This window comes from Pleurodeles waltl, chromosome 2_2 (genome assembly GCF_031143425.1).
Source record: "Pleurodeles waltl isolate 20211129_DDA chromosome 2_2, aPleWal1.hap1.20221129, whole genome shotgun sequence".
Taxonomy (NCBI): domain Eukaryota; kingdom Metazoa; phylum Chordata; class Amphibia; order Caudata; family Salamandridae; genus Pleurodeles; species Pleurodeles waltl.
Genome location: NC_090439.1, coordinates 1,133,999,217 through 1,134,017,723, shown reverse-complemented (window position 1 = coordinate 1,134,017,723; position 18,507 = coordinate 1,133,999,217). Strand labels below are relative to the sequence as shown.

The 18,507-nt window shown below is 46.7% G+C and overlaps 1 protein-coding gene across 1 annotated transcript; it reads left to right on the top strand.

Annotated features, from left to right (window-relative positions):
- The first annotated feature begins 4,539 nt into the window (after positions 1 to 4,539).
- LOC138278679 (uncharacterized) lies at positions 4,540 to 17,988 on the top strand. The gene is made up of 4 exons (XM_069219272.1): positions 4,540 to 4,999; positions 10,262 to 10,696; positions 15,329 to 15,763; positions 17,624 to 17,988. The coding sequence occupies exons 1-4, from the start codon at positions 4,540 to 4,542 to the stop codon at positions 17,881 to 17,883; spliced, it is 1,590 nt and encodes a 529-aa protein (XP_069075373.1). The 3' UTR covers positions 17,884 to 17,988.
- Positions 17,989 to 18,507: the final 519 nt, after the last annotated feature.

The window sequence follows — 18,507 nt, the reverse complement described above, 5'->3', positions numbered from 1 at the left end:
CGGAAAATTAGGGCAGGTGGAGCTCCCCTCTCCCAGCATTTAAAGCCTGGAGAGAGGACACTCTAGACTGCTTTTAGGGAGTGGGAACCCAGGGGATGTAACCTTGGCAGTGCCCAACCTTCGCTACAGTACTGTGGTGGAACACTGGAGGCCCAGTGGATGGCTTGTAAGTGTGTCTTAGAGTCCAGCAAACCCACATGTCGGGTGGGTCGTTCTGGCTCCCTGTGATCTCTGAAAAAAGACCAGTAGCAAATTGTTCCTGAGCCATCCCTATGAACAGTAGATAGAAGAGATGGTGAAGACTTAACAATTGTTTTTGGTCCCTGTGTGGCAGCATAATTACTGGAATATATGGCCCTAGTGACCAAGGAACCCAATAGGTCTGTATTATTCATGTCCTAGCTATGAGCTCCATTATTAACCCGTTTTCTGTTTTTAGAGGGAAAGTTGTGCACATGCAGAATGCAGGCCTTGAACAGTGACAAGGGAGTGTGCAGGCCATGTTCCTCCTAGTGTTAATGAATGGCGTCAGAATGTCCAACACAAGTAATGGGGCACTTTGCTTTAATTTTACCCTATCATCAAAACGTTACACCATAGGTCAACAGATACAGAAAGTAAAAAGCAAAATTTACATCATTGCTCCAGAGAGTTTGGTCCAACATGTTAAGTATCTCCACTGCCCAGTGTAGAGTTTGTTTCCTGGTATAGGTGATCCCTGCTGGGTTTCTATAGACTGATTACTGCAGCTTTACAGAACTAAAGGGCATATCTGGAAAATAACTTAATTGTGTCTCCTCAGTTCAATAAGGGATCAGCACGGCTCAGTGCATACCTTTATCACATCAGTAATGGATCACAGGTGCTCAGTTTAGAGCATTGAAACATCAGAAAAGGATCACATGTGCTCTATTTACAGCTCTGCAATATGAGTTTGGGATCACTGCTGTAGGAGGCTGGCCTGGTATGTAGTGGGTACCTATGTTACTTCCACCTTATACCAGATCCAGTTTCCCTTATTAGTATAGTGTAGGCAGTGTCAAGAAGCCAGGCTCTCTAGAGGTAGCTGTGGATGAGCAGCCAATGCTTATCTAAGATACATGCAAAGCTCATGCAATACCACTGTAGTCACACAGTACTCACACACATAAAAGAACATACTCAGTGTTACAAAAATAAAGGTACTTTATTCTGGTGACACAAATGCCAAAAATACCATAGAGACTATACTTCCCTAGGAGGTAAGTAATATACAAATTATATACACTAGTATGGAGAAATAGTTAGAAAACAGTGCAATTAGTGAAAATCACAATAGTTAGAAATAGGCCTAGGGGAGCATAAACCATATACTTAGAAAGTGGAATGCGAATGTCGATCTCCCACCTAGGCAAGTGTAGTGTATAGGGGCATATGGGAGTACTAGAAAACCCCAAAGGTAAGTACTAGAATCCACCCCAGTGCCCAGGAAAGTAGGAGTAAAACACAGTATCTTTCCCAGAACACATAAAGAAATTAAAAGAAGGATTATGCAAGAACCAGAAGAGACTGCACGACACCAACAGTTGATTCATGGACCTGAAGACCTGTGGAAGAAGGGGACCAAGTCCTAGAAACACAGAAGGGTCCAGGGAGAAGAGGAGCCCTTGCTAACCCGTGTGAAGGTGCAAAAGAAGAACCACCTGTGAAGAAGAACAGTCAGTACTGCACCCAAGAAGATGAAGTCAGGTTCCTGGTTGGTGTAAGTGATGTCCCACGCCGGATGGAGGATTGCAGTCTGGTTTTCGTCACTGGAGTCTACCAGCAACGCTTGGCACACGCAAAGCGCATGGTAAGAGGAAAATGGCGCTCCGGCCCTGGACCAGGAACTACCAGGTGGGTTCTACCAAGGGGGGGGAGATGAAGGGGGCTCTGAGCAACTCAGAGAGCCCACAGAAGACAATGCAGCGCGCACAAAAGTCCCGCGCAGCACTATGACAAAGGCTCGTGCGCTGCCGGAGAACCACTTAGGAAGCTGTGCATCGCAGGATAGAGTGCTGGGGGTCGGAGCTGCAAGGTGCACGAAGAACTTCATGGAAGGATTCCAACAAGCATTGGCAATTGCAAAACACGCGGTGCACGGGGGTACTGTCTTGCATGGGGAGGCAAGCTCTTACCTCCACCAAAGTTGGACAGTTGAACATCAGAACTGTCGGGACCACTTCAGTCTACCACCCGTGATGCAGGATCCATGCAGTTCAGCAGGAGAAGGGATCAACGCAGCTGGTCGTCGTTGTAGTAGGTGCCTGCTGAAGCAGGGGAGTGACTCCTTCACCACAAGGGAGATTCCTTCGCTCTTCTGATGCAGGCTGAAGACAGGCTGTCTTCAGAGGATGCATGACCAGAAAACAGTAGCAGTTGCTGTCAGGAGCTTAAGATACAATGTTTCAGAAGTTGTCTTTGCTTCTTTGTTGCAGTTTGTAGAGTTCCTGGAGGGTCCAGATGTAGTTTCTTCAGTGAGAAGTCGAAGTGGAGGATGAAGAGGATTCCTGCTGGAGTCTTGCAATCCAAATCTGAAGAACCACCCACAGGGGAGACCCTAAATAGCCCTGAAAGGGGGATTAGTCACCTAACCATGTGAGCACCTATCGGGGGAGATGCTCCCCTATTTCCCTGCCAACCTTGAATCCAAGATGGCAAAACCATGGGACCCTCTGGAGGAGCTCTGAGCACCACCCCTGGGGTAGTGATGGACAGGGGAGTTGTCACTCCCCTTTCCTTTGTCCAGTTTCATGCCAGAGCAGGGACTGGGGGTCCCTGAAACAATATAGACTGGTTTATGCAAGGAGGGCAGCAAATGTGCCCTTCAAAGCATTTCCAGTGGCTTGAGGAGGTTACCCCTTCCTAAGCGTGTAACACCTATTTCCAAAGAGAGAGGGTGTAACACCCCTCTCCCAAAGGAAATCCTTTGTTCTACCTTCCTGGGCTTGAGCTTCTCAAGCAACAGGAGGGCAGAAAGCTGTCTATGAAGTGGCAGCAGCTGGGGCTGCCTGGAATACCTCAGAAGGCTGTAATGGCAGTACTGGGGTTCATCTAAGGAGCCCCCAGAGTGCACAGGATCATAAACCAATATTTGCAAAAGCATGGGGGTGTGATTCCTACATGTTTGATACCAAACATGCCTATGTTCGGAGTTACCATTATGTAGTTGGACATAGGTAGTGACCTATGTCCAGTACATGCGTAAAATAGCGTCCCGCACTCATGAAGTCCAGGAAAATGGTCCTGGAGGTCCTGGGGGCAACTCTGCTAGTGCAGGGGTACCCTCACTCACAGGTACTTTGCACTTTGCCCTCAGGGCTGGAGGGCCTGCCATAGGGGTGACTTAAAAGTGACCTGGTGCAGTTGAAATGGCAATGAAATGGTGCATGCACCTTTTCACGCAGGCTGCAATGGCAGTCCTGCAGAAGCCTTTGCATGGGCTCCCTATCGGAGGCAAAATATATGCTGCAGCCCATAGGGATACCCTGGAACTCGAATGCCCTGTGTACCCTGGTGCCATATACTAGGGACTAATAAGGGGTGTCCAGTATGCCAAATGTGGATGAAATACTGTGTTAACAATATCCAACAACCATTTCGAAGGGAGAGAGCATAACTACTGGGGTCCTGGTTAGCAGGATCCCATTAGAAAAAGTCAAGCACACTGACAAACAGGCAGTAAATGGGGGTAACCATGCTAGAAAGAGGGTACTTTCCTACAATTGCCACTAGGTATGGCCCTCCGTCTGATCAGTAAGGAATCAATAGCACTTGAAATAGAGCTCTGACTGAACAGCAAATGTCACTGTTGGTCTGTATACAGCACGGTCCAGTCACTATGGGATCACTGGTCCCCAGTAGAGACCTTTGTCAGATCAGCAAGGGGTCATTGCTGCTCTGTAGTGAGTGCTGTCTGATCAGTGACGGATCGTTGTATAGAGCTCTGTAGGAACAGTAAGAGATCACTCCTGATCAGTGCAGAGTGCTGTCCAAACAGATAGTACCACTGTTGCTCTATAGAAAATTCCAAAACATTAGTAAGAACTCACTTCTACCCTGTATAAGACTCTGTGCAATTAGTAAAGGGCCTGAGATACCTTAACTTTTATAGACATTGATTACTCCATTCCACCACTAAAAGGGCTCTTCTGCCTCTGTTTGGGGAAATTACTGCATGTCTTTGTAAAGTGCATTTACAAGATTTAGGAATACCTATGGCTCTATCTAAAGCGCTGACACATCAGTATGGGATCCCTTCTTGTTCTCCATAGAAAGTTCTCTGAAAGTCCATATACAGAACTGTCCTTTATGTAAGGGTCTCTGCAGGTGTATAGAAAGATACAGATGTGATTGAGGGCTCACAGCTGCTTTAAATATAGCTACATCACCTTAGTAGTGGATCAGAGTTTTATAATATAAAGTATAAATCAATGCATTCCAATTTTATCAAAAGGGTTTTGCATGTACAGAATATATCTATGTCAGACAGTGCTACTTGCACATCCAGATTTTGCTTAAATGCATCACATTTATGTCTCAACAGGAACCAAAGTCATCCTGATGAGCCGGACAACAACCACCAGCCCAAAATCAACAAGTATTGCTATTGGTGTTGCGTGCAAAGTAAAGGGGGCTATCGAAGATGCTGTGTGCAGAGTTATCAATAAACTCGCTGATGGCACCTGTCAAGTGATCGAGAAAGCTGCAGATGGCATCTGTGAAGTGGGCGGAGAACTTGTTGGTTTAGCTTGCCATTTGATTGGTGCAGTGAAGAGCGTATGCCCTACTTTGCCCCCTAAAAGCACACCCAGTGCTGAAACACCAGCAAATACGGCTGCAATCACACCCTCAGTCACACCTTTGTTTACGACTGTCTTCAGGACTATTACCAACAAACCAACTTCTGCATCAGAAACCGTGACCACCTACACATCTCCAGCTGTTGCACTATCAACAAGACAACATCCTGATACAACTGGTAAAAAGGACATCATTTCCAAGTTTCCAGTAACATATGCAGTGCATTCTAGAGTACAATTAATAGGAAAATCAAATGCTATCCTGATGACCGGAAAATTAGGGCAGGTGGAGCTCCCCTCTCCCAGCATTTAAAGCCTGGAGAGAGGACACTCTAGACTGCTTTTAGGGAGTGGGAACCCAGGGGATGTAACCTTGGCAGTGGCCAACCTTCGCTACAGTACTGTGGTGGAACACTGGAGGCCCAGTGGATGGCTTGTAAGTGTGTCTTAGAGTCCAGCAAACCCACATGTCAGGTGGGTCATTCTGGCTCCCCGTGATCTCTGAAAAAAGACCAGTAGCAAATTGTTCCTGAGCCATCCCTATGAACAGTAGATAGAAGAGATGGTGAAGACTTAACAATTGTTTTTGGTCCCTGTGTGGCAGCATAATTACTGGAATATATGGCCCTAGTGACCAAGGAACCCAATAGGTCTGTATTATTCATGTCCTGGCTATGAGCTCCATTATTAACCTGTTTTCTGTTTTTAGAGGGAAAGTTGTGCACATGCAGAATGCAGGCCTTGAACAGTGACAAGGGAGTGTGCAGGCCATGTTTCTCCTAGTGTTAATGAATGGCGTCAGAATGTCCAACACAAGTAATGGGGCACTTTGCTTTAATTTTACCCTATCATCAAAACGTTACACCATAGGTCAACAGATACAGAAAGTAAAAAGCAAAATTTACATCATTCCTCCAGAGAGTTTGGTCCAACATGTGAAGTATCTCCACTGCCCAGTGTAGAGTTTGTTTCCTGGTATAGGTGATCCCTGTTGGGTTTCTATAGACTGATTACTGCAGCTTTACAGAACTAAAGGGCATATCTGGAAAATAACTTTTAATTGTGTCTCCTCAGTTCAATAAGGGATCAGTACGGCTCAGTGCATACCTTTATCACATCAGTAATGGATCACAGGTGCTCAGTTTAGAGCACTGAAACATCAGAAAAGGATCACATGCGCTCTATTTACAGCTCTGCAATATGAGTTTGGGATCACTGCTGTAGGAGGCTGGCCTGGTATGTAGTGGGTACCTATGTTACTTACACCTTATACCAGGTCCAGTTTCCCTTATTAGTATAGTGTAGGCAGTGTCAAGAAGCCAGGCTCTTTAGAGGTAGCTGTGGATGAGCAGCCAATGCTTATCTAAGATACATGCAAAGCTCATGCAATACCACTGTAGTCACACAGTACTCACACACATAAAAGAACATACTCAGTGTTACAAAAATAAAGGTACTTTATTCTGGTGACACAAATGCCAAAAATACCATAGAGACTATACTTCCTTAGGAGGTAAGTAATATACAAATTATATACACTAGTATGGAGAAATAGTTAGAAAACAGTGCAATTAATGAAAATCACAATAGTTAGAAATAGGCCTAGGGGAGCATAAACCATATACTTAGAAAGAGGAATGCGAATGTCGATCTCCCGCCTAGGCAAGTGTAGTGTATAGGGGCATATGGGAGTACTAGAAAACCCCAAAGGTAAGTACTAGAATCCACCCCAGTGCCCAGGAAAGTAGGAGTAAAACACAGTATCTTTCCCAAAACACATAAAGAAATTAAAAGAAGGATTATGCAAGAACCAGAAGAGACTGCAAGACACCAACAGTTGATTCATGGACCTGAAGACCTGTGGAAGAAGGGGACCAAGTCCTAGAAACACAGAAGGGTCCAGGGAGAAGAGGAGCCCTTGCTAACCCGTGTGAAGGTGCAAAAGAAGAACCACCTGTGAAGAAGAACAGTCAGTACTGCACCCAAGAAGATGAAGTCAGGTTCCTGGTTGGTGTAAGTGATGTCCCACGCCGGATGGAGGATTGCAGTCTGGTTTGCGTCAGTGGAGTCTACCAGAAAGGCTTGGCACATGCAAAGCGCATGGTAAGAGGAAAATGGCGCTCCGTCCCTGGACCAGGAACTACCAGGTGGGTTCTACCAAGTGGGGGGAGATGAAGGGGGCTCTGAGCAACTCAGAGAGCCCACAGAAGACAAGGCAGCGTGCACAAGAGTCCCACGCAGCACTATGACAAAGGCTCCTGCGCTACCGGAGAACCACTTAGGAAGCTGTGCATCGCAGGATAGGGTGCTGGGGGCCGGAGCTTCACGGTGCACGAAGAACTTTATGGAAGGATTCCAACAAGCATTGGCAATTGCAAAACACGCAGTGCACGGGGGTACTGTCTTGCATGGGGAGGCAAGCTCTTACCTCCACTAAAGTTGGACAGTTGAACATCAGAACTGCCGGGACCACTTCAGTCTACCACCTGTGATGCAGGATCCATGTAGTTCAGCAGGAGAAGGGATCAACGCAGCTGGTTGTCGTTGTAGTAGGTGCCTGCTGAAGCAGGGGAGTGACTCCTTCACCACAAGAGAGATTCCTTCGCTCTTCTGATGCAGGCTGAAGACAGGCTGTCTTCAGAGGATGCATGACCAGAAAACAGTTGCAGTTGCTGTCAGGAGCTTAAGATACAATGAGGGTCACTCTGACCCTGGCGGCCGGTGGCCGCCAGGGCCACCGACCACGGGAGCACCGCCGACAGGCTGGCGGTGCTCCAATGAGCATTCTGACCGCGGCGGTTCAGCCGCGGTCAGAAGCGGAAAGTCAGCGGTCTCCCGCTGACTTTCCGCTGCTCATTGGAATCCTCCACATGAGGATTCTGACCCCCCCTACCGCCATCCAGTTCATGGCGGGAAAGCCGCCATGAACAGGATGGCGGTAGGGGGGGTCGCGGGGCCCCTGGGGGCCCCTGCCGTGCCCATGCCAATGGCATGGGCACGGCAGGGGCCCCCGTAAGAGGGCCCCAAAATGTATTTCACTGTCTGCCTTGCAGACAGTGAAATACGCGACGGGTGCAGTAGCACCCGTCGCACCTTCCCACTCCGCCGGCTCGATTACGAGCCGGCATCCTCGTGGGAAGGTCGTTTTCCCCTGGGCTGGCGGGCGGTTTAACTGGAACCGCCCGCCAGCCCAGGGGAAAACTCGTAATACCCGCCGCGGTCTTTTGACCGCGGCGCGGTAATTTGGAGGGCGGGATCCTGGCGGGGGGCCTCCGCCGCCCGCCAGGGTCATAATGAGGCCCAATGTTGCAGAAGTCGTCTTTGCTTCTTTGTTGCAGTTTGTAGAGTTCCTGGAGGGTCCAGATGTAGTTTCTTCAGTGAGAAGTCGAAGTGGAGGATGAAGAGGATTCCTGCTGGAGTCTTGCAATCCAAATCTGAAGAACCACCCACAGGGGAGACCCTAAATAGCCCTGAAAGGGGGATTAGTCACCTAACCATGTGAGCACCTATCGGGGGAGATGCTCCCCTATTTCCCTGCCAACCTTGAATCCAAGATGGCAAAACCATGGGACCCTCTGGAGGAGCTCTGAGCACCACCCCTGGGGTAGTGATGGACAGGGGAGTTGTCACTCCCCTTTCCTTTGTCCAGTTTCATGCCAGAGCAGGGACTGGGGTCCCTGAAACAATATAGACTGGTTTATGCAAGGAGGGCACCAAATGTGCCCTTCAAAGCATTTCCAGTGGCTTGAGGAGGTTACCCTTCCCAAGCGTGTAACACCTATTTCCAAAGGGAGAGGGTGTAACACCCCTCCCAAAGGAAATCCTTTGTTCTACCTTCCTGGGCTTGAGCTTCTCAAGCAACAGGAGGGCAGAAAGCTGTCTATGAAGTGGCAGCAGCTGGCGCTGCCTGGAAAACCACAGAAGGCTGTAATGGCAGTACTGGGGTTCATCTAAGGAGCCCCCAGAGTGCACGGGATCATAAACCAATGTTTGCAAAAGCATGGGGGTGTGATTCCTACATGTTTGATACCAAACATGCCTATGTTCGGAGTTACCATTATGTAGTTGGACATAGGTAGTGACCTATGTCCAGTACATGCGTAAAATAGCGTCCCGCACTCATGAAGTCCAGGAAAATGGTCATGGAGGTTCTGGGGGCAACTCTGCTAGTGCAGGGGTACCCTCACTCACAGGTACTTTGCACTTTGCCCTCAGGGCTGGAGGGCCTGACATAGGGGTGACTTAAAAGTGACCTGGTGCAGTTGAAATGGCAATGAAATGGTGCATGCACTTTTTCACGCAGGCTGCAATGGCAGTCCTGCAGAAGCCTTTGCATGGGATCCCTATGGGAGGCAAAATATATGCTCAGCCAATTGAGATACCCTGGAACTCAAATGCCCTGTGTACCCTGGTGCCATATACTAGGGACTTATAAGGGGTGTCCAGTATGCCAAATGTGGATGAAATACTGTGTTAACAATATCCAACAACCATTCCGAAGGGAGAGAGCATAACTACTGGGGTCCTGGTTAGCAGGATCCCAGTAGACAAAGTCAAGCACACTGACAAACAGGCAGAAAATGGGGGTAACCATGCTAGAAAGAGGGTACTTTCCTACAATTGCCACTAGGTATGGTCCTCCGTTTGATCAGTAAGGAATCTATAGCAGTTGAAATAGAGCTCTGACTGAACAGCAAATGTCACTGTTGGTCTGTATACAGCACGGTCCAGTCACTATGGGATCACTGGTCCTCAGTAGAGACCTTTGTCAGATCAGCAAGGGGTCATTGCTGCTCTGTAGTGAGTGTTGTCTGATCAGTGACGGATCGTTGTATAGAGCTCTGTAGGAACAGTAAGAGATCACTCCTGATCAGTGCAGAGTGCTGTCCAAACAGATAGTACCACTGTTGTTCTATAGAAAATTCCAAAACATTAGTAAGAACTCACTTCTACCCTGTATACGACTCTGTGCAATTAGTAAAGGGCCTGAGCTACCTTAACTTTTATAGACACTGATTACTCCATTCCACCACTAAAAGGGCTCTTTTGCCTCTGTTTGGGGGAATTACTGCATGTCTTTGTAAAGTGCATTTACAAGATTTAGGAATACCTATGGCTCTATCTAAAGCGCTGACACATCAGTATGGGATCACTTCTTGTTCTCCATAGAAAGTTCTCTGAAAGTCCATATACAGAACTGTCCTTTCTGTAAGGGTCTCTGCAGGTGTATATAAAGATACAGCTGTGAGTGAGGGCTCACAGCTGCTTTAAATATAGCTACATCACCTTAGTAGTGGATCAGAGTTTTATAATATAAAGTATAAATCAATGCATTCCAATTTTAACAAAAGGGTTTTGCATGTACAGAATATATCTATGTCAGACAGTGCTACTTGCACATCCAGATTTTGCTAAAATGCATCACATTTATGTCTCAACAGGAACCAAAGTCATCCTGATGAGCCGGACAACAACCACCAGCCCAAAAACAACAAGTATTGCTATTGGTGTTGCGTGCAAAGTAAAGGGGGCTATCGAAGATGCTGTGTGCAGAGTTATCAATAAACTCGCTGATGGCACCTGTCAAGTGATCGAGAAAGCTGCAGATGGCATCTGTGAAGTGGGCGGAGAACTTGTTGGTTTAGCTTGCCATTTGATTGGCGCAGTGAAGAGCGTATGCCCTACTTTGCCCCCTAAAAGCACACCCAGTGCTGAAACACCAGGAAATATGGCTGCAATCACACCCTCAGTCACACCTTTGTTTACGACTGTCTTCAGGACGATTACCAACAAACCAACTTCTGCATCAGAAACCGTGACCACCTACACATCTCCAGCTGTTGCACTCTCAACAAGACAACATCCTGATACAACTGGTAAAAAGGACATCATTTCCAAGTTTTCAGTAACATATGCAGTGCATTCTAGAGTACAATTAATAGGAAAATCAAATGCTATCCTGGTGTCCGGAAAATTAGGGCAGGTGGAGCTCCCCTCTCCCAGCATTTAAAGCCTGGAGAGAGGACACTCTAGACTGCTTTTAGGGAGTGGGAACCCAGGGGATGTAACCTTGGCAGTGGCCAACCTTCGCTACAGTACTGTGGTGGAACACTGGAGGCCCAGTGGATGGCTTGTAAGTGTGTCTTAGAGTCCAGCAAACCCACGTCAGGTGGGTCGTTCTGGCTTCCCGTGATCTCTGAAAAAAGACCAGTAGCAAATTGTTCCTGAGCCATCCCTATGAATAGTAGATAGAAGAGATGGTGAAGACTTAACAATTGTTTTTGGTCCCTGTGTGGCAGCATAATTACTGGAATATATGGACCTAGTGACCAAGGAACCCAATAGGTCTGTATTATTCATGTCCTGGCTATGAGCTCCATTATTAACCCGTTTTCTGTTTTTAGAGGGAAATTTGTGCCCAGGCAGAATGCAGGCCCTGAACAGTGACAAGGGAGTGTGCAGGCCATGTTCTTCCTAGTGTTAACGAATGGCGTCAGAATGTCCAACACAAGTAATGGGGCACTTTGCTTTAATTTGACCCTATCATCAAAACGTTACACCATAGGTCAACAGATACAAAAGTAAAAAGCAAAATTTACATCATTCCTCCAGAGAGTTTGGTCCAACATGTGAAGTATCTCCACTGCCCAGTGTAGAGTTTGTTTCCTGGTATAGGTGATCCCTGCTGGGTTTCTATAGACTGATTACTGCAGCTTTACAGAACTAAAGGGCATATCTGGAAAATAACTTTTAATTGTGTCTCCTCAGTTCAATAAGGGATCAGTACGGCTCAGTGCATACCTTTATCACATCAGTAATAGATCACAGGTGCTCAGTTTAGAGCATTGAAACATCAGAAAAGGATCACATGCGCTCTATTTACAGCTCTGCAATATGAGTTTGGGATCACTGCTGTAGGAGGCTGGCCTGGTATGTAGTGGGTACCTATGTTACTTACACCTTATACCAGGTCCAGTTTCCCTTACTAGTATAGTGTAGGCAGTGTCAAGAAGCCAGGCTCTTTAGAGGTAGCTGTGGATGAGCAGCCAATGCTTATCTAAGATACATGCAAAGCTCATGCAATACCACTGCAGTCACACAGTACTCACACACATAAAAGAACATTCTCTGTGTTACAAAAATAAAGGTACTTTATTCTGGTGACACAAATGCCAAAAATACCATAGAGACTATACTTCCCTAGGAGGTAAGTAATATACAAATTATATACACTACTATGGAGAAATAGTTAGAAAACAGTGCAATTAGTGAAAATCACAATATTTAGAAATAGGCCTAGGGGAGCATAAACCATATACTTAGAAAGTGGAATGCGATTGTCGATCTCCCACCTAGGCAAGTGAAGTGTATAGGGGCATATGGGAGTACTAGAAAACCCCAAAGGTAAGTACTAGAATCCACCCCAGTGCCCAGGAAAGTATCTTTCCCAGAACACATAAAGAAATTAAAAGAAGGATTATGCAAGAACCAGAAGAGACTGCAAGACACCAACAGTTGATTCATGGACCTGAAGACCTGTGGAAGAAGGGGACCAAGTCCTAGAAACACAGAAGGGTCCAGGGAGAAGAGGAGCCCTTGCTAACCCGTGTGAAGGTGCAAAAGAAGAACCACCTGTGAAGAAGAACAGTCAGTACTGCACCCAAGAAGATGAAGTCAGGTTCCTGGTTGGTGTAAGTGATGTCCCACGCCGGATGGAGGATTGCAGTCTGGTTTGCATCACTGGAGTCTACCAGCAAGGCTTGGCACACGCAAAGCGCATGGTAAGAGGAAAATGGCGCTCCATCCCTGGACCAGGAACTACCAGGTGGGTTCTACCAAGTGGGGGGAGATGAAGGGGGCTCTGAGCAACTCAGAGAGCCCACAGAAGACAAGGCAGCGCGCAGAAGAGTCCCACGCAGCACTATGACAAAGGCTCCTGCGCTACCGGAGAACCACTTAGCAAGCTGTGCATCGCAGGATAGAGTGCTGGGGGCCGGAGCTGCACGGTGCACGAAGAACTTCATGGAAGGATTCCAACAAGCATTGGCAATTACAAAACACGCGGTGCACGGGGGTACTGTCTTGCATGGGGAGGCAAGCTCTTACCTCCACCAAAGTTGGACAGTTGAACATCAGAACTGTCAGGACCACTTCAGTCTACCACCCGTGATGCAGGATCCATGCAGTTCAGCAGGAGAAGGGATCAACGCAGCTGGTTGTCGTTGTAGTAGGTGCCTGCTGAAGCAGGGGAGTGACTCCTTCACCACAAGGGAGATTCCTTCGCCCTTCTGATGTAGGCTGAAGACAGGCTGTCTTCAGAGGATGCATGACCAGGAAACAGTTGCAGTTGCTGTCAGGAGCTTAAGATACAATGTTGCAGAAGTCGTCTTGCTTCTTTGTTGCAGTTTGTAGAGTTCCTGGAGGGTCCAGATGTAGTTTCTTCAGTGAGAAGTCGAAGTGGAGGATGCAGAGGATTCCTGCTGGAGTCTTGCAATCCGAATCTGAAGAACCACCCACAGGGGAGACCCTAAATAGCCCTGAAAGGGGGATTAGTCACCTAACCATGTGAGCACCTATCGGGGGAGATGCTCCCCTATTTCCCTGCCAACCTTGAATCCAAGATGGCAAAACCATGGGACCCTGTGGAGGAGCTCTGAGCACCACCCCTGGGGTGGTGATGGACAGGGGAGTGGTCACTCTCCTTTCCTTTGTCCAGTTTCATGCCAGAGCAGGGACTGGGGTCCCTGAAACAATATAGACTAGTTTATGCAAGGAGGGCAGCAAATGTGCCCTTCAAAGCATTTCCAGTGGCTTGAGGAGGTTACCCCTCCCAAGCGTGTAACACCTATTTTCAAAGGGAGAGGGTGTAACACCCCTCCCAAAGGAAATCCTTTGTTCTACCTTCCTGGGCTTGAGCTTCTCAAGCAACAGGAGGGCAGAAAGCTGTCTATGAAGTGGCAGCAGCTGGGGCTGCCTGGAAAACCACAGAAGGCTGTAATGGCAGTACTGGGGTTCATCTAAGGAGCCCCCAGAGTGCACGGGATCATAAACCAATGTTTGCAAAAGCATGGGGGTGTGATTCCTACATGTTTGATACCAAACATGCCTATGTTCGGAGTTACCATTATGTAGTTGGACATAGGTAGTGACCTATGTCCAGTACATGCGTTAAATAGCGTCCCGCACTCATGAAGTCCAGGAAAATGGCACTGGAGGTCCTGGGGGCAACTCTGCTAGTGCAGGGGTACCCTCACTCACAGGTACTTTGCACTTTTCCCTGCAGGGCTGGAGGGCCTGTCATAGGGGTGACTTAAAAGTGACCTGGTGAGTTGAAATGGCAATGAAATGGTGCATGCACCTTTTCACGCAGGCTGCAATGGCAGTCCTGCAGAAGCCTTTGCTTGGGCTCCCTATGGGAGGCAAAATATATGCTGCAGCCCATAGGGATACCCTGGAACTCAAATGCCCTGTGTACCCTGGTGCCATATACTAGGGACTTATAAGGGTGTCCAGTATGCCAAATGTGGATGAAATACTGTGTTAACAATATCCAACAACCATTTCGAAGGGAGAGAGCATAACTACTGGGGTACTGGTTAGCAGGATCCCATTAGACAAAGTCAAGCACACTGACAAACAGGCAGAAAATGGGGGTAACCATGCTAGAAAGAGGGTACTTTCCTACAATTGCCACTAGGTATGGCCCTCCGTCTGATCAGTAAGGAATCAATAGCACTTGAACTAGAGCTCTGACTGAACAGCAAATGTCACTGTTGGTCTGTATACAGCACGGTCCAGTCACTATGGGATCACTGTTCCTCAGTAGAGACCTTTGTCAGATCAGCAAGGGGTCATTGCTGCTCTGTAGTGAGTGCTGTCTGATCAGTGACGGATCGTTGTATAGAGCTCTGTAGGAACAGTAAGAGATCACTCCTGATCAGTGCAGAGTGCTGTCCAAACAGATAGTACCACTGTTGCTCTACAGAAAATTCCAAAACATTAGTAAGAACTCACTTCTACCCTGTATACGACTCTGTGCAATTAGTAAAGTGCCTGAGCTACCTTAACTTTTATAGACATTGATTACTCCATTCCACCACTAAAAGGGCTCTTCTGCCTCTGTTTGGGGGAATTACTGCATGTCTTTGTAAAGTGCATTTACAAGATTTAGGAATACCTATGGCTCTATCTAAAGCGCTGACACATCAGTATGGGATCACTTCTTGTTCTCCATAGAAAGTTCTCTGAAAGTCCATACACAGAACTGTCCTTTATGTAAGGGTCTCTGCAGGTGTATATAAAGATACAGCTGTGATTGAGGGCTCACAGCTGCTTTAAATATAGCTACATCACCTTAGTAGTGGATCAGAGTTTTATAATATAAAGTATAAATCAATGCATTCCAATTTTAACAAAAGGGTTTTGCATGTACAGAATATATCTATGTCAGACAGTGCTACTTGCACATCCAGATTTTGCTAAAATGCATCACATTTATGTCTCAACAGGAACCAAAGTCATCCTGATGAGCCGGACAACAACCACCAGCCCAAAAACAACAAGTATTGCTATTGGTGTTGCGTGCAAAGTAAAGGGGGCTATCGAAGATGCTGTGTGCAGAGTTATCAATAAACTCGCTGATGGCACCTGTCAAGTGATCGAGAAAGCTGCAGATGGCATCTGTGAAGTGGGCGGAGAACTTGTTGGTTTAGCTTGCCATTTGATTGGTGCAGTGAAGAGCGTATGCCCTACTTTGCCCCCTAAAAGCACACCCAGTGCTGAAACATCAGCAAATACTGCTGCAATCACACCCTCAGTCACTCCTTTGTTTACGACTGTCTTTAGGACGATTACCAACAAACCAACTTCTGCATCAGAAACCGTGACCACCTACACATCTCCACATGTTGCACTATCGACAACACAACATCCTAATGGAACAGGTAAAACGGCCATCATTTCCGTGTTTTCAATAATACATGCACTGCAATCTAGAGTACAAATAATAGGACAATCAAGTGCCATCCTGGTGACCGGAAAGTTAGGGCAGGGTGAGGTCCCCCCTCTGAGTATTTAAAGTCTGAAGAGAGGACAGACTAGACTGCTTTTAGGGGGGGGGGCAGCCCTGCAGATTTAATTGTGACAGTGGTCAACCGTCATCAAAGTATTGTGGTGGAAGGTTGGAGGCCCGGTGGACAGCCTGTAAATTTGTCTTAGTGGCCAGCAAATCCACTTGTCGGGTGGATCGTGCTGGCTCCCCCTCGCCTATGAACAAAGACCAACAGCAAATTGTTCTTGGAGCCACCTTTAGGAACAGGAGATGGAGGAGAAGGTGGAGAGTTAACCTGTGTGTTTGTTCCCTGTCTGGGAGCATAGTTAGTGGAATATGTGGCTCTAGTATCCAAAGAAGCCAATGGGTCCATATTCTTCATGCCCTGGCCATGAGCTCCATTAATAATCCCTTCTCTGTTTTTAGGGGGAAAGTGGTGCATAAGGAGAACGCAGGCCTTGAAGAGTGACAAGGGAGTGTGCAGGCAATGTTCCTCCTAGTGTTAATGAATTGTGTCAGAATGTTTAACACAAGAAATGGGCCTCTTGCTTTAATGTTACCCCATCCTCAAAAGGTAACACCATAGGTGAAAACAGATAGAGAGCAAGAAGCAAAATTGACCTACCGACAGCCTTTATAAATGTGCAGCATCTCCCCTGCCCCGTATAGAACTCTATTCCCTGTATACGTCATCTTTGCTGGTTTTCCATGGGTAGATTTCTGCAACTTTATAAAACTGAAGGGCATATCTGCAACAGTGTTTTTAATTGTGTCTCCTCAGTTGAATAGGGATCAGTACGGCTCGGTGCACACCTCATTCACATCAGTAATGGATCACCTCTGCTCCTATTAGAGCTTTTACACATCAGAAAAGGATCACATGTGCCCTATATACAGCTCTGCAGTATGAGTTTGGCATCACTGCCACTAGGTATGGCCCTTCGTCTGATCAGTAAGGGATAAATCGCTCTTGAAATAGAGCTCTGACGGAACAGCAAATGTTACTGTTTGTATACAGCGCGGTCGAGTCACTATGGGATCACTGTTCCTGGGTACAGACCTTAAGTCAGATCAGTAAGGGGTCATTGATGCTCTGTAGTGAGTGCTGTCTGATCAGTGATGGATCGTTGCTGACCTGTAAAGAGCTCTGTACAAACAGTAAAAGATCACTGTTGATCTGTGCAGAGTGCTGTCGAAACAGATAGTTCCACTGTTGCTCTATAAAGAATTCCAAAACATTAGGAAGAACTCACTTTTTCTCTGTGTACCACTCTGTGCAATCAGTAAAGGGACTGAGCTACCTTACCTTATATAGATATTGATTACTCCATTTCACCTTCAAAAGGGCTATCCTGCCTCTGTTTAGGTAAATTTCTGCATGTCTGTGTAAAGAGCTGTTACAAGATTTAGGAATACCTATGGCTCTATCTAAAGCACTGACACATCAGTATGGGATCAGTTCTTGTTCTCTATAGAAAGTTCTCTGAAACTCCATATGAAGCACTATCACGTCCGTAAGGTCACTGCTGTTCAATATAAAGCTATAGCTGTCGGTAAGTACTCACCGCAGGTTTAAATAGAGCTCCATCACATCAGTAATAGATTGAAGTTTTACATTGTAAAATATAAAACTATAGATCCCAATTTTCAAGTATTTTTTGTATATGCAGAATAATAAAAGCAAAGCTATGTCATAAAGTGCTACTGACCCTTCCTGGAGCTGCTAAATATCATTACATTTATGTCTTAACAGAAACCAAGCTCATCCTGACGAGCCGGACAACAACAACATCTAGCCTGAAAATAACAAGTATTACTATTGATGTCTCGTGCAAAGTACAGGGAGCTATTGAAGACAGCGTGGACAGAGTTATCAATAAATTAACCAACAGCACCTGTGAAGTGATTGAGAAAGCTTCAGAGGGCATCTGTGAAGTCTGCGGAGCACTTGTGGATTTAACTTGCTATTTAATTGGTGAAGTGAGAAGAACGTGCCCTACACCAGCTCCCTAAAAGCACACCCAACGCTGACACCCCAACAAATGCTGCAATCGAACAAGTAACTTACCTTCGGTAACACATTATCTGATAGAGATATCTGCAGATTCCTTACATTTGAATTTCTCAGGAGTCAGACTAGATCCAGAAGATTTTTGTGTGAGCAATACACCTGCGCACGGTTGGGTGGCTTTCTCTGGTTCCACGCATCGCTGTTGGCATCGTTGGTGCTGGAAGTGATTTCACGGTCACCTATATGGGTGCCACCCAGGCATGCGGATGTCAGTTACTTTCATGACTTTCCATGCCAGGAGCGCAGAGCCATGAAGTGCACTGACCTTTGTGTGTCCAAACTGTGGCCCTGAAAGGGATCATCCCTTACCTTTGAATAGATATGAGGTTGTCCTCATGATGTTGTCACGGACATCCCCTGAAAAGCCAGATGTTCCCAAACAGGCATGGTGTCTAAGAGCCACTGTCTTTGAAATTGCTTTGTAGGGTGAGTCAGCCATGTCCAATTCACAGCTAATGGTGAACTTTGTTGCATCCCTCTCATTTTTCACTGCTTAAGAGAGGATGGCCCGGGCCTCCTCTGGGACCTGTGACAGCACTTGCGGAACTGTATCCCACAAACTGTAG